General features: G+C 46.6%; 1 protein-coding gene across 8 annotated transcripts in view; it reads right to left on the reverse strand.

Annotated features, from left to right (window-relative positions):
- The window catches only part of hace1 (HECT domain and ankyrin repeat containing E3 ubiquitin protein ligase 1), a 92,500-nt gene that overhangs the window by 67,955 nt on the left and 5,190 nt on the right, over positions 1-19,355 (reverse strand). For 6 of the 8 annotated variants that reach the window (XM_085997716.1, XM_085997715.1, XM_085997713.1 and 3 more), the window contains exons 2-3: positions 10,792-10,846; positions 9,782-9,871 (exon numbers count right to left, since the gene is read on the reverse strand). The exons of the other annotated variants lie outside the window; for them this stretch is intronic. In XM_085997716.1, the coding sequence (XP_085853842.1) occupies positions 9,782-9,871; positions 10,792-10,846 (145 nt within the window). The remainder of the gene's footprint in view (positions 1-9,781; positions 9,872-10,791; positions 10,847-19,355) is intronic. 8 annotated transcript variants of the gene reach the window in all.

Below are 19,355 nucleotides of genomic sequence, written 5' to 3' on the forward strand. Positions count from 1 at the left end.
TCTACTCTCAATCATCAGCAAAGTGATGGAAGGCGTTATCAACAGCGCTATCAAGCAGATTTGTTCAACTGGAAAATAGTGTACATCACAAGAGAGAAGAGGCAAGAAGAATTGTGAAATACATTTAAAAGGTCAACCTTATTGTATCAGATCAGAAGTGGGGATGTTCGTTGATGACTGCACAGTGTTCAATGCCATTCGCAACTCCTCAGATAATGAAGCAGTCCATGCTCGCATGCAGCAAGACCTGGACGACATCCAGGCTTGGGCTGATAACAGGCAGGTAACATTTGCATTACACAAGTGCCAGGCAACAACTATCTCCAACAAGCGAGCGTCTAACCACCGCCCCTTGACATTCAACGGCATTACCATCGCCGAATCCCCCACCATCAGTACCCTGGGGTCACCATTGACCAGAAACTTAACTGGACCAGCCACATAAATACTGTGGCAACAAGAGCAGGTCAGAGGCTAGGTATTCTGCAGCGAGTGTCTCACCTCCTGACTCCCCAAAGCCTTTCCATCATCTACAAAGGTACAAGTCAGGAGTGTGATGGAATACTCTCCACTTGCCTGGATGAGTGCAGCTCCAACAACACTCAAGAAGCTCAACACCATTCAAGACAAAGCAGACTGCTTGATTGGTACCCCATCCGCCACCTTAAACATTCACTCCCTCCACCACCGGTGTACCGTGGCTGCAGTGTGTACCATCTACAAGATGCACTGCAGCAACTCACCAAGGCTTCTTCGACAGCACCTCCCAACACCGCGACCTCTACCACCTAGAAGGACAAGGGCAGCAGATGCATGGGAACACCACCACCTCCAAGTTCCCCTCTAAGTCACACACCATCCGGACTTGGACTTTTATCACCGTTCCTTCATCGTCGCTGGGTCAAAATCCTGGAACTCCCTACCTAACAGCACTGTGGGAGTACCTTCGCCACACGGACTGCAGCGGTTCAAGGCGGCGGCTCACCACCACCTTCTCAAGGGCAACTAGGGGTGGGCAATAAATGCTGGCCTTGCCAGCGACACCCACATCTCATGAACAAATTTTAATATATAAAAGATCCCATGGCACTATTCCAAGATTAGGGGCATTCTCCCACTGTCCAGGCCAACATTTATCCCCCATCCAACTAAACAACAGCAATCAATGTTCTCCTGGTCAGCCTTACATCTGCCACCCTCCGTAAGCTTGAGCTCATCCAAAAATCTGCTGCCCGCATCCCAACTCACACCAAGCCCCATTGTCTCATCACCCATGTGCTCGCTGACATACATTGGCTCCCAGTCCAGCAACATCTCAAATTTAAAAATCATCATCCTTGTGTTCAAATCTCTCCACGGCCTCACTCCTCCCAGTCTCTGCAGATTCCTCCAGAAAAGAAAAAAAAAGACTTGCCTTTTTATAACGCCTTTCACAACCTCAGGACATCCCAAAGTGCTTTACAGCCAATGAAGAACTTTTGAAATGTAGTCACTGTTGTAATGTAGGAAACGTGGCAGCTAATTTACACACTGCAAGCTCCCACATACAGCAATGTCATAATGACCAGATAATGAGGTTTTTTCCAAGTGCTCTTCATTGAAGGATAAATATTGGCCAGGACACCGGGGATAACACCCCTGCTCTTCTTCAAAATAGTGCCATGGGATCTTTTACGTCCAACTGAGAGCGCAGACGGGGCCTCAGTTTAACATCTCATCCAAAAGACGGCACCTCTGACAGTGCAGCACTCCCTCCCTCAACATTGGACTGGAATGTCAGTCTAGATTTTTGTGCTCAAGTCTCTGGAGTGGGACTTGAACCCACAGCCTTATGACGCAGAGGCGAGAGTGCTACCAACTGAGCCACAGTGGACAACCCTCCGAGATCTATGCATTCCTCCAATTCTGGCCTCTTGCATATCCCCAGTTTCCTTTGCCCCACCATTGGCAGCCATGGCTTCAGCTGTCTAGGGCTCAAGCTCTGGAATCCCCTCCTTAAACTTCTCAGGTTCTTTGCCTCTCTCTCCTTCTTTAAGACACTCCTTAAAACCTACCACTTTGGTCAAGGTTTTGGTCACCTATCCTAATACCTCCTCGAGGCTTGGTGTTAATTCTCGTCAGATAACGCTCCTGTGAACCGACTTGGAACAATTTACTACGTTAAAAGGAGTTATATAAATGCAAGTTTTTGCTGAAATGCGCTATATAAATACACCAGTACTAGGGAAAGAGGGAGCCGTTCCGTTGGGACGGTCTCCATTTAAACCGAGCTGGGACCAGTGTCCTAGCGAATCGAATAACTAGGGCTGTAGATAGGGCTTTAAACTAAAAAGGCGGGGGGGGGGGGGGGGGAAATTTAGAAATCTAAAAGAGAAAAGTCAAGGCAATGGAGCAGTAGAGCAATTTGGGTAAAGATAAGCAGAGTGTGACAGGAAGGGACAGAGAGTTTAACAGTAAAAGTGCATCAGCAAAAAAGGTGAAAGCAGGGAATAATGGTAAAAAGTTAAAATTAAAGGCTATTTATCTGAATGCATGAAGTATTCGTAACGAGATAGGCAAATTAGTGGCACAGGTAGAGATACATGGCTTTGATCTAATAGCGATCACAGAGACGCGGTTGCAAGGTTGGGAACTAAATATTCCAGGGTACTTGACGTTTAGAAAAGACAGGCAGAATGGAAAAGGAGGAGGATAGCCCGGATATTATTGGATGACATAAGGACAGTGGTGAGAAAGGATCTTGGCTCAGAACGTAGAATCAGTCTGGGTGGAGATAAGAAACAACAAGGGGCAGAAAACACTGTTGGGAGTAGTTTATAGGCCACCAAACTAGCTATACCGTTGAACAGAGTATTAATCAACAAATAACAGGAGCCTGTAACAAAAGTAATGCAATAATCATGGGGGACTTTAATCTGCATATAGACTGGGTAAATCAAATTGGCAAAGGTAGTCTGGAGGACGAGTTCATGGAATGCATTCGAGACAATTTCCTAGAACAATACGTCATGGAACCAACCAGGGAACAGGCTAATTTAGATCTTGTATTGTATAATGAGACAGGTTTAATTAGTAATCTCATAGTAAAGGATCCTCCAGAAAAGAGTGATCATAATATAATAAAATTTCACATTGAGTTTGAGTGTGAAATACTTCAGTCGGAAACAAGAGTCTTAGACTTAAATAAAGCCAATTACCTCGGTATAAGGGGTGAGTTCGCTAAGGCAGATTGGGAAATTAGGTTAAAAAGGTAGAACGGTAGATAAGCAGTGGGAAACATTTAAAGAAATATTCTAAAATTCTCAATAAATATACATTCCACTGAAACAAAAACTCCACGGGAAAAGTGATCCATCCGTGGCTAACTAAAGAAGTTAAGGATAGTATTGGGTGAAAAGAGGCTTATAATGTTGAGAAAAATAGTACTCTGAGGATTAGGAGAGCTTTGGAAACCATCAAAGGATGACCAAAAAATTGATAAAAAAGGACAAAATACAATACGAGAGTAAACTCGCAAGAAATATTTAAAAAAAACAGATTTTAAGACCTTCTACAAGTATGTAAAAAGGAAAAGAGTAGCAAAAGTAAGTATTGGCCCCTTAAGAGGCAGAGACTGGTGAAATTATAATGGGGAATAAGGAAATGGCAGGGACCTTAAACAAATATTTTGTATCTGTCTTCACAGTAAAAAGCATACCAAAAATAGTGGGAAACTAAGGGGCTAATGAGAGTGACGAACTTAAAGTAATTAATATCAGTAGAGAAAAAGTACTTGAGAACCTAATGGGACTAAAAGCCGACAAATCCCCTGGACCTGACGGCCTACATCAGAAGGTTCCAAAAGAGATGGCTGCAGAGATAGTGGATGCATTGGTTGTAATCTTCCAAAACTCCCTAGATTCTAGAATAGTCCCAGCAGATTGAAAGGTAGCAAATGAAACCCTGCTATTCAAGAAAAGGAGGGAGCAAGGAAACAGGGAACTTCAGGCCAGTTAGCCAGACATCAGTCATTGGGAAAATGCTGGAATCCATTATTAAGGAAGTGATAACAGGGCACTTAGAAAATCATAACATGATTAGGCAGAGTCAATATGGTTTTACAAAAGGGAAATCGTGTTTAACAAATTTATTAGAGTTTTTTGGGGATGTAACCAGCAGGGTAGATAAAGGGGAACCAGTGGATGTAGTATATTTGGATTTCCAAAAGGCATTAGATAAGGTGCCACATAAAAGGTTGCTATGCAAGATAAAGGCTCATAGGGTTGGGGTAGTATATTAGCATGGATAGAGGATTGATTAACAGGCAGAAAACAGAGTAGGGATAAATGGGTCATTTTTTAGAATGGCAGGTTGTAACTAATGGGGTGCCGCAAGGATCAGTGCTTGGGCCTCAGCTATTTACAATATATATTAATGACTTAGATGAAGGGACAAAGTGCAATGTATCCAAGTTTGCTGATGATACAAAGCCAGGTGGGAAAGTTAGGTGTGAGGAGGATACAAAGAGCCTGCAATGGGATATAGATAGGTTAAGTGAGTGGGCAATAAGGTGGTAGATGGAGTATAATGTGAGGAAATGCGAGGTTATTCACTTTGGTAGGAAGAGTAAAAAAAAATCTTTTTTTAAATGGTGAGAAACAATTAAATGTTGGTGTTCAGAGAGATATAGGTGCCCTCATACGGGAAACACAGAAAGTTAGCATGCAGGTACATCAAGCAATTAGGAAGGCAAATGGAATGTTGACCTTTATTGCAAGGGGGTTGGAGTACAAGAGTGAGTCGTACTACAATTGTACAGGGTTTTGGTGAGACCACACATGGAGTACTGCGTATAGTTTTGGTCTTATCGGACAAAGGACATACATGCCTTAGAGGCGGTGCAACGAAGGTTCACTAGATTGATCCCTGGGATGAGAGGGTTGTCCATTTTGAGGAGAGTTTGAGTAGATTGGGCCTATACTCTGGAGTTTAGAAGACTGAGGTGATCTCATTGAAACATTCTGAGGGGGATTGACAGGATAGATGCCGAGAGGTTGTTTCCCCTGGCTGGAGAGTCTAAAACTAGGGGGCATAGTCTCAGGATAAGGGGTCGGCCATTTAAGACTGAGAGGAGGAGGAATTTCTTCACTCAGAGGGTTGTGAATCTTTGGAATTCTCTACCCCAAAGGGCTGTGGATGCAGAGTCGTTGAGCATATTCAAGCCTTAGATAGATTTTTGGACTCTAGGAGAATCGAAGAATATGGGGATCGGGCGGGAAAGTGGAGTTGAGGTCGAAGATCAGCCATGATCTTATTGAATGGCGGAGCAGGCTCAAAGGGCTGTATGACTTGCTCCATGTTCTTTCTCTTGTCATCCATAAATGTTTCTACCTAGTGGGAAACTGCAGGTCAGGGCTTAGCAAGTCGATACTGCAAGCGAGAACTCATGTCCTACAACTTTCTAGTGCAGCACATTAGTACTTGCAGCACACTATGCTGCCTCCTTTAGTTTTTGATTTAAGGCATTAGGGCCTAGAAATTGGGTATAGCCCGGCTTGAGGCGTTAGAACTGGCGCTGCGCAAAGTTTATAGCCAGACGAAACTTATCGCCGCCTGGCGCGATATTGGGTTGCATCGCCCCTAAAGGTGATTGAGGCGCGAATTCAGGCGTTACACGAGACTCCCAAGGCGCTAAACTTCCGGCGCAACCCAATATCGGAGCGGACGGGCTCAGCGCAGATGCTCCCAATTACCGATGACCACGAGACTTCCAGGTGCCGGCTAGCTCTTAAAGGGGTGGGTCAGTCAGCTTCAGCATCCACACTCTGCGCCTTGCAGGCCTCAGAATTGGCACAGAGCCCTTCTCTGGCGATAAAAACTTGGACCAGATGGAGAAGGTGAGACAGAGAGCAGAGCGCTTCACCAGTGAGGCTCTGGAGCAATTGGTGGCCGCAGTGGAGCGCCGGCGAGATGTTCTCTACCCAGACCAATGGCAGGAGGCCGAATCATAAGGACTACCGACGAGCTTGGAGGGAGGTATGCCAGAGGGTCAACTCCAGCAGCATGGTGACCAGGAGCCCTGTCCAATGCAGAAAGAAATTCAACGACCTCACTCGGGTCGTGAGGGTGGGTGTTGTTCCTGCAAACTTCTGCATCCCTTCATTTGCACCTGACTTTATGGCTACAGGGTGGCCTGTGCCCCATTGGCCATCTGCCAGCAAGCACCCATGGCCCTTTCTGGGCACACACATGCACATTTGACTCAGGGCGTCATGTAAGGGCTCTTGCACCATGGGGGGCATGAGATGATCACTCAGGGCATCAGGTAACATAACTTCCCCTCCTTTCCCCGGCAGTCCATGCCGGCGAGGATTGGCAAAGACCAGCTTCGCACCGGTGGAGGACCTCCACAAGTGGTCACTCTCACGGATCTCGAGGAGAGTCCACCAGATTCTTGGAGGACGTCTGAGTGGTCCTGTAACCACTGCAGCTACCGACCCCATTGTCGACAGCGCTGGTAAGGTTCTCACCTCTTACAACTGTCTCCTTCTACTTGTTCCCCCCGCCAGCGTGCTTTCTCACTGTGGACCCATGTCATAGCCTTGCCGCAATCTGGCATCCCTTGCTGCGAACCTGTCCTTTTGCTAAAGCCACTCTTCAACCTCCCTGCTTTCAGATGCTGCATCACCAGCTCGGGAGCCGGGCCCTCAAGCTGCCAGTGCCAGTGCCTCCGAAGGCTCAATGAGAAAATTACTGTCCAACAGAAGGTCAGCAACTCTCTCCAGCAACGATCAGGATAGCCGGCCCAAATGGCTGCAGCTTTTATACTAGTGCTGTCCCCTTTAAATAGCGCCCCCCGAGTCCGAGAAGGGCCTGGGAACACTCCATCCAACTGTCACTAATAGCGCCAGGCGGAAAGATTGCAGGCGCCACCGAATATCCGGTCCGGGGCGCAAAAATGGCATTGCGCACACTGAAATGACGTCATGATCTGCCTGCACCCGCGGGCACGCGCAAAGAGTTAGCGCCAGCGCTAAAATCATACTCAATATGGGAGGTGGCGCTATATTCACAGCGCCCGCCCGAAAATTGGGTAACGCCCCAATTCTCAGGCTCTTTAGGCACTAATTGCTGGCGCTACCAACCGAATTTCTAGGCCTAGAAGTGATCAAACTTAACCTTTGATGGCCTAAGCCATACAAACCAGAAGCTGCTAAATGTAATTACTGATAGCCAATCTCAACCAAGGCAGCAGCGGTGGTGCTACAATCCACTTTAGCATCGGGGGGGGGGGGGGGGGGGGGAAATCACCCACTGTCCAGCAGCTCCAGAAAGTGCACATATGTGGATATCAGGTGAGAACAGGATTGACCTAGGCAGTGTTGCCTTCCACTCAAACAGTCTGTTGAAACTCACCATCTCACACAAAGAATGACCACTTGAGCAATGGCTGCATGCCAGCATAGATCAGCGCCCAAGGGATAGGAAGGGAAAATACTAGAAGAAAAATCACCAAGTTTTTTTTAATTTCAGGATCCTAAAAAAGAGAGAAGTCGTTCATGGTACACTTTGCATTTATATTCCTGCTACCCTGATTTAAAATTCTATGATGGTCCACGCCCAGAGATAACCAGGCAATTTGTCAGGAAACGTGCTTTAACCGTGTGATGAGTCGTCCAATCTTGGCTATTTTTCCTTTGTACATAAAACCGAACTGAGAATGGCAAACATCAAGGCCCCGATTTTCGGCTTGTGTGGGGAATGGTCGGATTTCCCCGAATGTGGGGTTTCTGACACACAAAAAAGTGTCAGCCAGCTCCACGCAATTTTCCCTCAAGTGGCCAATTAATTCCCAGCATGTGGGAAGCCTTGCTAATTGTCCAATTTGAGTCAGAAATCCCCACACTATGATGTCATCATTCGTGGTGCTTTCAAAGTGTCCAGCAAGCTTCTCCACCTCTGCAGGCTTCTCAACCACTCTTGCACAATGACAGAGGAGCCTTCAAATTCGACGAGGCTTCACTGCAGGCATTATTGGATGGGGTTAGGGCCCACAGGGAGGTCTTCTTCCCTAGATCAGGGAGGAAGAGGCCTCCCACTGAGACCAATGCTGCATGGATGCAGGTGTCAGCAGATGCCAACTCGCTGGGAGTCACCAGAAGAACCTTGGCATTACATCTCTATCTCCTTCCTTTACTCCCCCACAGTACCATCCAGAGCCCCCGTCCTCACTGTGGAGGAGGAAGAGGCTGTGCAGCCAGACTCCTCAGCGGAAGCTCCAACCTCTGAGGGCGCAGCATCAGCAGAAGTAAGCGCACCCAGCACCAGCGCAGACACTCACACCGCGGGGGGACCTTCGGGACAGAGTAGTGTTGTCACCTGGTGTTTCACATCTCACAAGTGAGCCTCAGCAGATTCTGGAGACAGGGACAGCAGTGGAGAGTCCTCGTCGGAGGGCGCAGGACTCTGCCAGCTGAGCTCAGCTGTGCTGCATGACGACCCTCTGCCTCTGGGTCCATCCGCAAGAGAAGAGGTGATGGATCTCCATGCACAGATGCAGGAGTCTCTGGCAGGTTTTGTCTCCAGGGTCGCTGCGAGTGTGGAGCGAATGGAGGAGTCCATAGCGACCATGAGCAGAGCCTTTGTGGAGTCATTGGTGCATGAATGCAGCACCATGGAAAGGTTGGCAACCTCCATGGAGGAGATAACTCACCAGCATATGGAAAACATGGTGAGTGCTCATAAGAGAATGACATCTCTTGAGGAGCTTTGGCCATCTGTTGAACAGAGAAACCAGATCTTCATGGAAGTCCTTCTGAGTAGGACTGCCAGTGCAGAAACGGGTCCCACTGGCCCCCTAAAGCGCAGCAAGGTGCTGTCAAGCCACTTCCAAGTGCTGGCCCCTTCTGGATTGTGCAGCTTCAGGTGAGTGAGCAGCAGCCTGGTGCTCCTGGTAATCATCCTGCTGTTCCTGGTTCTGCTGCTGTCACCTCTGCTGTTGGAGATCCTCTAATGCCAGGAAGGGAAGGTGCCAAAGGCCTCCCATGCTTCTAGCAGATGCCTCGGTTGAGGAGGTCCTGAGTTAGGGTGGTGAGAGGGGCTTCCCAGGAGCTCACACTGAAGAAGTGTGTGAGGCTCCAACTTTCTGCAGCTGCTCCTAAGGCTTCAAATAGTTCCCCCAAGCCTTGATCAACAAGGTCCTGCAGCCTGCAAATGCTGCCTCTTTAAATCTCTTCAGCCCTCAACGACCTGCTGCTGCAAGCAAGCAAGCCAGCTGTTTTCACGCCAGCTCTCATCGGCGGGGTTCCCCGCAGGCGGGTTTCAGGTGGGGAAAGCCCCAAAGTCGCAACGGCACGGGAAAATCCACTTCAACAAGGTGATCATTAGTGATTAGTGCTCCGACGAGCAGTCCCGCCAGCGGCGGCCAGGACTGAAGCGGGACGCGTGGAAACGGCGGTCCGAAAGTCGGACGGGGCAGGGAGTCAGGCAGGGGGGGTCCCGACCCGCTTTTTCCGCGATTTTCGGACCACGGCCGCATGAAAAGTCACCCGACAGCTGCCCGAAAATCGGGGCCCAAGAGTCCCAAGTGCGAATGACTAATTTTAACCTACTAAGGGTCCAGCTCTAATGCGGTAGAACAAGTCGTCTTCCAGGTGAGCTCTATTTCTATTTCCAGCTAAGAAATACATCTAATAAAATGCAAGACGGGACTGACAGTAATACAGTTACATCACCATGAATAATATTTAGAATTCTATCACTTAAATCATACAACAAAACAGCGAGCTGCTTGGAATCTTACTTTGCTGCAATATGTAGTAAACTTCTCTTGACACGACCAAAAGCATAATTGACATCAAAGTTGGAATTTGTCAGCAACTCTGAAACAGACCTTAGAAAGAAACAAGACATTACACAGTATCAAAGTCACTGAATCACTTACAGGCTAAATTCCAATATAAAAGTCCCACATTATTAGTCACAACTAAAACACTCAGGCTCTTGGCCTATTCTGAGAATCTCTTCACCTTTGCAATTAATAAAACTAAAGACAACGTAAATTAGTGACAACAGTCTGTTTTCCTAGTTCAACAAAATAACAAACTGCATAGGAATGCAAGTGGAGTAATAGATGGTTGGGAATGAGTATCCCAAGAGGATTTTAATTTAAATCAGGAGGACAACCGAGAATCTTAAATGAAACAAACTTAACTGGTTTGTATACATTATCACAACACACATTTGGAACTAGCACAACATGATCAACAAATTCTAAACCACAGCCTTCTGCACTGTCGCAATAAGATCAAAGGAAAATTACCCCAAATTGGGCAATCTTACTCAGTGGCCACAGGACACACTGGTGCAGTACAGGGTTCTCTGCCGAGTATGGGACCGGAGGCACTTTGCTGGGACAGAGCAGAGGGACATTTACACTGCATCCGCTCGCACCACGCCAGACTTGGGAGTCCTTGATGCGGATGCTTGAAATTCATATAAAACACTTAAAAGTAGTGACATGCAACTATCCAATCTTCCAATGTCAATGTCATTACACAGCAGTAACAGTTGCAGTCACCATAAAACCAAATCTAAAATAGAATGAAACTCCCATGTAAAATGAAAACTGAATAACAGTAAAAGGCACTATTGCGGTGTCTAGATGAAAGGTATAAACCTTCTAGTCTTTGTCTTACCCTTGACAGCATCATGTCTTCCTTCCATTAGATTATTGTATTATCACTCTCATATCTTTCCTTTCAACATAGTATCAACTTATTTATGGAAAGTGAGACTATAAACAAAGCTCACCTGTGCTGATCAGCCATTACCATAGGCATCAATGTATAAACTGCAGTTTCATTATCTGTAAGAGGGGGAAAAAAACATGGTTTGCTGGCCTGGCGAAGATAATGCACTGAACATCTTGCAGCAGCAGAATGGCAAATGTTCCTTTTCATTTCCTCAAAATTATGATGAAATTAAATAAGACCGAAAGAGGAGGAAACCACCAATTAGAAACATTTGGAATGTTCCAATTATCTGGAAAACTGAATCAAATATACTTGGCCACACAAGAATATTTCTTGATTTCCAACATCTTTCCTCCTTCCCCTCCTCAAAACTTATTTTTATTAGAAATACAAAACAGACTGCTGGAAATACACAACAGGCTAAATCAGCTTTATTCATGAGAAAAGGAAAGTTATGGCGTTTCGGGCAGGTGCCCTTCATCAGGTCCGCATCCAAAATAGCAGGTCCTGTCTGTCCTCCTTACCAATGCGAACTGGCCTGCTGTTTAATTCCAACATTATTTCAGATTGCCACCATTTGCATTTTTTCCTTTATCGTTTTCTTTTACGGAACTTCTCTTCATAATATTAGAAATAACCATTTTATGTAGCAGCGTGTAGGGTCAGTGTACTGAAGTTAAGCAACAGGATTTCTTTCATTTTGTCCACTCCATGAAACCGGAATCTCTTTCGGCTAAATTGTAGAGACAAACTGGACCAACAACAACTTGTATTTATATAGCACCTTTAACGTAGTAAAACGTCCCAAGGCGCTGCACAGGAGTATTTTAAGACAAAGAATTTGACACCGATCCACATAAGGATAAATTAGGGCAGGTGACCAAAAGCTTGGTCAAAGAGGTAGGTTTTAAGGAGTGTCTTAAAGTAGGAAAGAGAGGTAGCGAGGCGGAGAGGTTTAGGCAGGGAATTCCAGAGGTTAGGGCCTAGGCAACAGAAGGCACGGCCACCAAAGGTTGAGCGATTCTAATCAGGGATCCTCAAGAGAGCAGAATTAGAGGAGCACTGATATCTCGGGGGGTTGTGGGGCTGAAGGAGATTACAGAGATAGGGAGGGGCGAGGCCATGGAGGGATTTGAAAACAAGGGTGAGAATTTTGAAATCAAGGCGATGCTTAACCGGGAGCCAATGTGGGTCAGCGAGCACGGTGGTGATGGGCGAACGGAACTTGGTGCAAGTTAGGACATGGGCAGCCGAGTTTTGGATGACCTCAAGTTTACGTAGGAATGTGGGAGGCCAGCCAGGATGTACATTGGAATAGTCAAGTCTAGAGGTAACAAAGGCATGGATGAGGGTTTCAGCAGCGGATGAGCTGAGGCAAGGGCGGAGACAGGCGATGTTACGGAGGTGGAAATAGGCGGTCTTAGTTATGCTGCGGATATGTGGTCGGAAGCTCATTTCAGGGTCAAATATGACACCAAGGCTGCGAACAGTGCGGTTCAGCCTCAGACAGATGTTAGTGAGAGGGATGGAGTCAGTGGCTAGGGAACGGAGTTTGTGGCGGGGACCAAAAACAATGGCTTCGGTCTTCCCAATATTTAACTGGAGAAAATGTTTGCGCATCCAGAACTGTATGTCGAACAAGCAGTCTGACAATTTAGACACACTGTGGAGGGGTCGAGAGAAGATGTAGTGAGGTAGAGCTGGGTGTCATCAGCGTACATGTGGAAACTGATGCTCTGTTTTCGGATGATGTCGCCAAGGGGCAACATGTAGATGAGAAATAGGAGGGGGCCAAGGATAGATCCTTGGGGGACACCAGAGGTAACGATGCGGGAGTGGGAAGAGAAGCTGTTGCAGGTGATTACCTGGTTACGATTAGATAGATAAGAATGGAACCAGGCGAGTGCAGTCCCACCCAGCTGGACGACGGTGGAGAGGCGTTGGAGAAGGGTGGAGTGGTCAACCGTGTCAAAGGCTGCAGACAAGTCAAGAAGGATGAGAAGGGATAGTTTACCTTTGTCACAGTCACAAAGGATGTCATTTGTGACTTTGATGAGAGCTGTTTCGGTACTGTGGCAAGCCAAGTTTCATTGTGGAGAGAGGGAAGAAAAGGAGTTAATTCTCCACTGAAAATAGATAATGCACTGAATTGTTTTGTAAATCTTTCGAGATGTCGACTACCAAGCTCCATACCGAAGCTGCCGATATCTCTTTCTGACAACACTTCAACATATCCATTCCACAAACTGCTGCATGAAGTGGATGTTTGCAGGGCTTCATTCAGTACATGCATCAAACACAGGGGGCACAAAACCAGGACTGATATAATTATTTCCCACTTCTCCCCCCAGTGATATTCTAGCTCTATTCCCTGGCCAAAAATACAGTAAGATAGCATGCTCCCAAGACTCTGCCAATGCCATTCAGTAACAGTAGAATTACACTGGAACAATCCAAGGTGTTTCATCCCCTGGTTCCCCTCTCAATTAACTATATTGGCAACAGACAAATCATTGAATATTAAAACCACACCCTAGCAAATAGATGCACTACATGGTGCAATATTGAACCATACTGGCCAACGTTCAATCCCTAGTCTGTGCTGAGGAAGTGATCGAAACCATGGTGCCAGTGGGACACCACAATTGACATTAGCATTCCTACACTGAAGGCCCCATCTCTCCACTAACGCCCGCTCAAAAGTACACTTATGTGGGCATCAGATGGAGACAGGAACAGGTTTTGCAGTGCTGTTTTCCATGCTCAAATGCCCTCCTGACACTCTCTGACTCAGCTAGAAGAATGCTCACTTGGGCAAAGTACCAGAGGTCATTGCTGCCCACAGAATTGTTCCCCACAGCCAAGAGAGAGAAAAAACAACAAAAGTCAAATGGTTCCTGAGACTATTTGAATATATGAATGAAATTATAAAAAAGGTACATTTTCCTGGAGTAATGTGGATTCAAAATGTTGCATGATAAAGTGGTATCATACAGACAAATACTTGGATTATCTGAACAGCAATTCTAAGTCAAGACAGTTATGCAAATTACATTCAGCTAAAGAACAAAAGTACACTACAGTCTTTGTTTTTCCTCGAACAGAACTCCTTAATCACCATGTTGCTCATGGAAAAACATGCAGGTAAATAATGGGAAATGGTTCGATTACTGATGCGCTATCAATTACTCATAAAAGACTGAGAGTTAGAAGAGTAACTAAAGGCTTTTATTAACAATAGAATGGAGGTCTGCCTCGAGTGGTCGACCGGTCCAGGATACGAAGGGCTGGGGAGCAGTCACCTTTATACTAGGACCTGTGGGAGGAGTCAGCCGAGGCATGTCCAGGCATGTACACAGTGGAATACAAACAGGACAAACAGGAATACAAACAGTGGTTTACCACAATTACAAAAACAGCTCGATTCGAAATGTAAAATTGCCTAAAACGGAATGGCATATTTCAAAATGGTTGACAAGATGACAGCTACCGCACCAAAACCAACCTGAATTTTGATTCATTAATTGGCACAACACGAACAAACCCATACATTTGCATTTAACTCAACAATCAGCCATCATGGAACACACTGTATCAGACTGTTTTTTGGAGATGCAACAGTTTGTTTCTGCTAATGAAACAAGTCTAATCTCTCAGTTCACTATAAAAAAGCCATTGTTACAGGCTCGTCCACTTGGTAGAGGGCACACTTAAGAACAGGCCAGCGACCATCCAAATGCAGCTGGTCTGATGGTTCAGTGAATATATTGAAGCACCAATCTTCACTCATGGCTTTATGGCCCACAACTAGCAAGCTACTGGTGCAAGATTTTTGACAAGCCACGCCCAATGCACACGGCTGTGTACATGGCGCATTAAGGCTCTGTAAATATCCTGGAATGTTTTGCTAATTGAACACCACCAACAACTTGCATTCATATAGTGTCTTTAATATAGTAAAACGTGCCAAGGCGCTTCACAGGGGTGATTATCAAACAAAATTTAACACCGAGCCACATAAGGAGCTATTAGGGCAGATGAAAGAGGTAGGTTTTAAGGAGCGTCCTAAAGGAGGAAAGAGAGGTAGAGGGGTTTAGAGAGAGTTCCAGAGCTTAGGTCCTTGGCAGTTGAAAGCACGGCCGCCAATGGTGGAGCGATTAAAATCAGGGAAGTTAAGAGGCCAGAATTCCGGTTGGCAAATGTTAACTAGTGGGGTGCCACAGGGATCGGTGCTGGGGCCTCAACTATTTACAATCTACATTAATGACTTGGATGAAGGGACCGAGTGTAATGTAGCCAAGTCTGCAGATGATACAAAGATGGGTGGGAAACCAAGTTGTGCAGAGGACTCAAAGAGCCGGCAACGGGATATAGACAGGCTAAGTGAGTGGGTAAACATTTGGCAGATGCAGTATAATGTGGGAAAGTGCGAGGTTATACAATTTGGCAGGAAAAATAAAAAAGCTAATTATTATTTAAATGGAGAGATTACAAAATGCTACAGTTCAGAGGGACCATGGGGTCCTTGTGCATGAAACACAAAAAGTTAGCATGCAGGTACAGCAAGTAATCAAAAAGGCAAATGGAATGTTGGCCTTTATTTCAAAGGGGTTGGAGTATAAAAGCAGGGAAGTCCTGCTACAACTATACAGGGTATTGGTGAGACCACACCTTGAGTACTGCGTACAGTTTTGGTCTCCTTATTTAAGGAAGGATATACTTGCATTGGAGGCAGTTCAGAGACGGTTCACTAGGTTAATTCCACAGATGAGGGGGTTGACTTATGAAGGAAAGTTGAGCCTATACTCATTGGCATTTAGAAGAATGAGAGGTGATCTTATTGAAACATATAAGATACTGAAGGGACTCGACAAGGTAGATACCGAGAGGATGTTTCCCCTCGTGGGGAAATCTAGAACACGGGGCATAGTTTCAGAATAAAGGGTCGCCCTTTTAGAACTGAGATGAGGAGGAACAACTTCTCTCAGGAGGGTCGTAAATCTGTGGAATTCTCTGCCCCAGAGAGCTGTGGAGGCTGGGTCATTAAATACATTTAAGGTGGAGATAGACAGATTTTTGCAAGATAAGGGAGTGAAGGGTTATGGGGAGCGGGCAGGGAAGTGGCTTTGAGCCCAAGATCAGCCATGATCTTATTGAATGGCGGAGCAGGCTCGAGGGGCCAAGTGGCCTATTCCTGGTCCTATTTCTTATGTTCTTATGAATTGAAGGAGCACAGATATCTGAGGGTTGGAGGGCTGGAGGAGATAGGGAGGGGTGAGGCCATGGAGGGATTTGAAAACAAGGATGCAAATATTAAAATCGAGGCAATGCTCAACCGGGAGTCAGTGTAGCTCAGCGAGCACAGGGGTGATGAGTGAATATTTGTTGTTGAGATCTCTACGAATTTGGCAACAGAGGAGTGAATTTTGGCAACTTTAGTCTTGCTGTCTAACGGATCTGACTTAATTGAGTCACCAAAGACACTTCTTCAAAACCTATCTATGTTTTCAGTCAGCTCCCAACTCTTTTATTGCTGTTTGGTATCCATTTGGGATATTTACCACTTTTATAGCACTATACAAATGCAAGTTGCTGTTCTTGTAAATTTAACAAATACTTGGGGGACAGTGCCAGGCAATATGTTGTTCAGGTATCCTCACAATGTCAGTTTGGCTCAGTTGGTTGCATCTCATATACGAGTAAGAAGTTTGTGGGTTTAAACTCCATTCCTGGACTTGATTACAGAATTTAGGCTGACAATTCAATGCTGCACTGACAGATGAAATTTAAACAACTTGCAGTTATATAGAAACAACAGAAAATGCTGGAAAAACTCAGCAGGCCAGGCAACATCCGTCGAGAGAGAAATAGAGTCAACGATTCAGGTCAAAACCCTTTGTCAAGACTGAAAAAGCACAGGAAATGAACCAAATTAAAAGGCCAGTTTGGAGGCTGGGAGAGAACAAAAGAGAAGTGAAGAGACATTAAGAGGTATTCAAAGCGAGACGAGATGGTGATAGGACTAGTGGAGACAAAAGACGGCTCTAGATTAGGTGTGAAATGTTCTGGCAGAATGGGAGACAGCTGCCACGTGGGAGAGAAAAAAAAGGGGGGGGGGGGGGGGGGGGAGGGCCAAAACAAAGGTGTGGATAAAAAATATAAGTAAAAATGTAATGGGGGCCGAGGTTATGATCTGAAATTGTTGAACTTGATATTGAGTCCGGAAGGCTGTAAAGTGCCTAATCGGAAGATGAGGTGCTGTTCCTCGAGTTTACGTTGAGCTTCCATGGAACAATGCAAGAGGCCGAGGACGGTGAGGTCTGAGTGGGAATGGAGCGGTGAATTAAAATGACAGGCGACCAGAAGCTCGGGGGGTCATCCTTACGGACTGAACGGAGGCGTTCCGCAAAGCGGTCACCCAATCTGCGTTTGGTCTCCCCAATGTAGAGGAGATCACATCGTGAGCAGCGAATACAGTATACTAAATTGCAAGAAGTACAAGAAAATCGCTGTTTCACCTGGAAGGGGTGTTTGGGGCCCTGGACAGTGGGAAGAGGGGAGGTATAAGGGCAGGTGTTGCATCTGTTGCATTAATGATCTAGACGAGGGAACTAGATGTAATATCTCCAAGTTTGCAGAGGACACAAAGCTGGGTGGGCGTGTGTGCTGTGAGGAGTATGCCGAGAAACTCCAGTATGATTTGGACAGGTTGGGTGATTGGGCAGAAGCATGGCAGATGCAATATAACATGGATAAATGTGAGGTTATCCACTTTGGTGTCAAAAACAGGAAGGCAGATTATTATCTGAATGGCAATAGATTGGGAGAAGGAGAAGTGCAACGAGACCTGGGTGTCCTTGTGCACCAGTCGCTGAAGGTAAGCATGCAGGTGCAGCAGGCGGTTAAGAAGGCAAATGGTATGTTGGCCTTCGCAGCGAGAGGGTTTGAGTACAGGAACAAGGATGTCTTGCTGCAGTTGTACAGGGCCTTGGTGAGACCACACCTTGAGTATTGTGTGCAGTTTTGGTCGCGTTATCTGAGGAAGGATGTTCTTGCCATGGAGGGAGTGCAGCGAAGATTCACCAGGCTGATACCTGGGATGGCAGGAATGACGTATGAGGAGAGATTGGGTCGATTGGGCTTATACTCACTGGAGTTTAGAAGAATGAGAGGGGATCTCATTGAAACTTATAAAATTCTGACAGGACTGGACAGACTAGATGCAGGAAGGATGTTCCCGATGGCGGGGGAGTCCAGAACCAGGGGTCACAGTCTAAGGATAAGGGGTAAGCCATTTAGGACAGAAATGAGGAGGAATTTCTTCACCCAGAGAGTGGTGAACCTGTGGAATTCTCTACCATAGAAGTCAGTAGAGGCCAATTCATTAAATATATTCAAGAAGGAGTTGGATATATTTCTTAAGGCTAAAGGGATCGAGGGATATGAGGAGAAGGCAGGGACAGGGTACTGAATTTGGATGATCAGCCATGATCTCATTGAATGGCAGAGCAGGCTCGAGGGGCCGAATGGCCTACTCCTGCTATCTTCTATGTTTCTATCTCCTGCGCTTGCACGGGAAGGTGCCGGGCGAAGGGGAAGGGGTGATAGAGGAGTGGACTAGGGTGTCTCGGAGGGAGTGGTCCCTACGGAATGCTGAAAGGGGAGGGGAGAGGGAAGATGCGTTTGGTGGTGGGATCACGTTGGAGGTGGTGGAAATGGCGGAGGATGATCCGTTGAATGTGGAGGCTGGTGGGGTGAAAGGTGAGGACAAGGGGAACCCTATCGTGGTTCCGGGAGGGAGGGGCAGGGGTGAGGGCAGAAGTGCGGAAGATAGAACGGACACAGTCGAGGGCCATGTCAACCACGGTAGAGGGGAATCCTCGGTTGAGGAAAAAGGAAGACATGTCGGAAGCACTGGTGTGGAAGGCGACATCGTCGGAGCAGATGTGGCGGAGACGGAGAAACTGGGAGAATGGAATAGAGTCCTTACAGGAGGCGGGGTGGGAGGAAGTGTAGTCCAGGTAGCTGTGGGAGTCAGTGGACTTGTAGTGAATGTTGGTCAATAACCTATCCCCAGAGATGGAGACGGAGAAGTCGAGGAAGGGAAGGGAAGAGTTGGAGATGGACCATGTGAAGGTGAGGGAAGGGTGGAAATTGGAGGCAACGTGAATGAAATTGTCTAGTTCAGGGCGAGAGCAGGAAACGGCACCGATACAGTCATCAATGTACCGGAAAAAGAGGTGAGGGAGGGGACCCGAGTAGGACTGGAACAAAGAGTGCTCCACATATCCCACGAAAAGGCAGGCATAGCTAGGACCCATGCGGGTGCCCATAGCAACACCTTTGATTTGGAGGAAATGAGTGGAGTCAAAGGAGAAGTTGTTCAATGTGAGAACAAGTTCAGCCAGGCGGAGGAGGATGGGGACTGGTCGGGCCTCTGTTCAAGGAAGAAGCAGAGCACCCTCAGGCCGTTCTGGTGGGGGATGGAGGTGTAGAGGGATTGTACGTCCATGGTGAAAAGGAGGCGGTTGGGGCCAGGAAACTGTTAAAGTGGCGGAGGGCGTCCGAAGAGTCGCAGATGTAGGTGGGAAGAGACTGGACAAGGGGAGAAAAGATAGCGTT

This window comes from Somniosus microcephalus, chromosome 9 (assembly GCF_052327205.1).
Source record: "Somniosus microcephalus isolate GS21.2 chromosome 9, FLI_Smic_1.0, whole genome shotgun sequence".
NCBI lineage: Eukaryota > Metazoa > Chordata > Chondrichthyes > Squaliformes > Somniosidae > Somniosus > Somniosus microcephalus.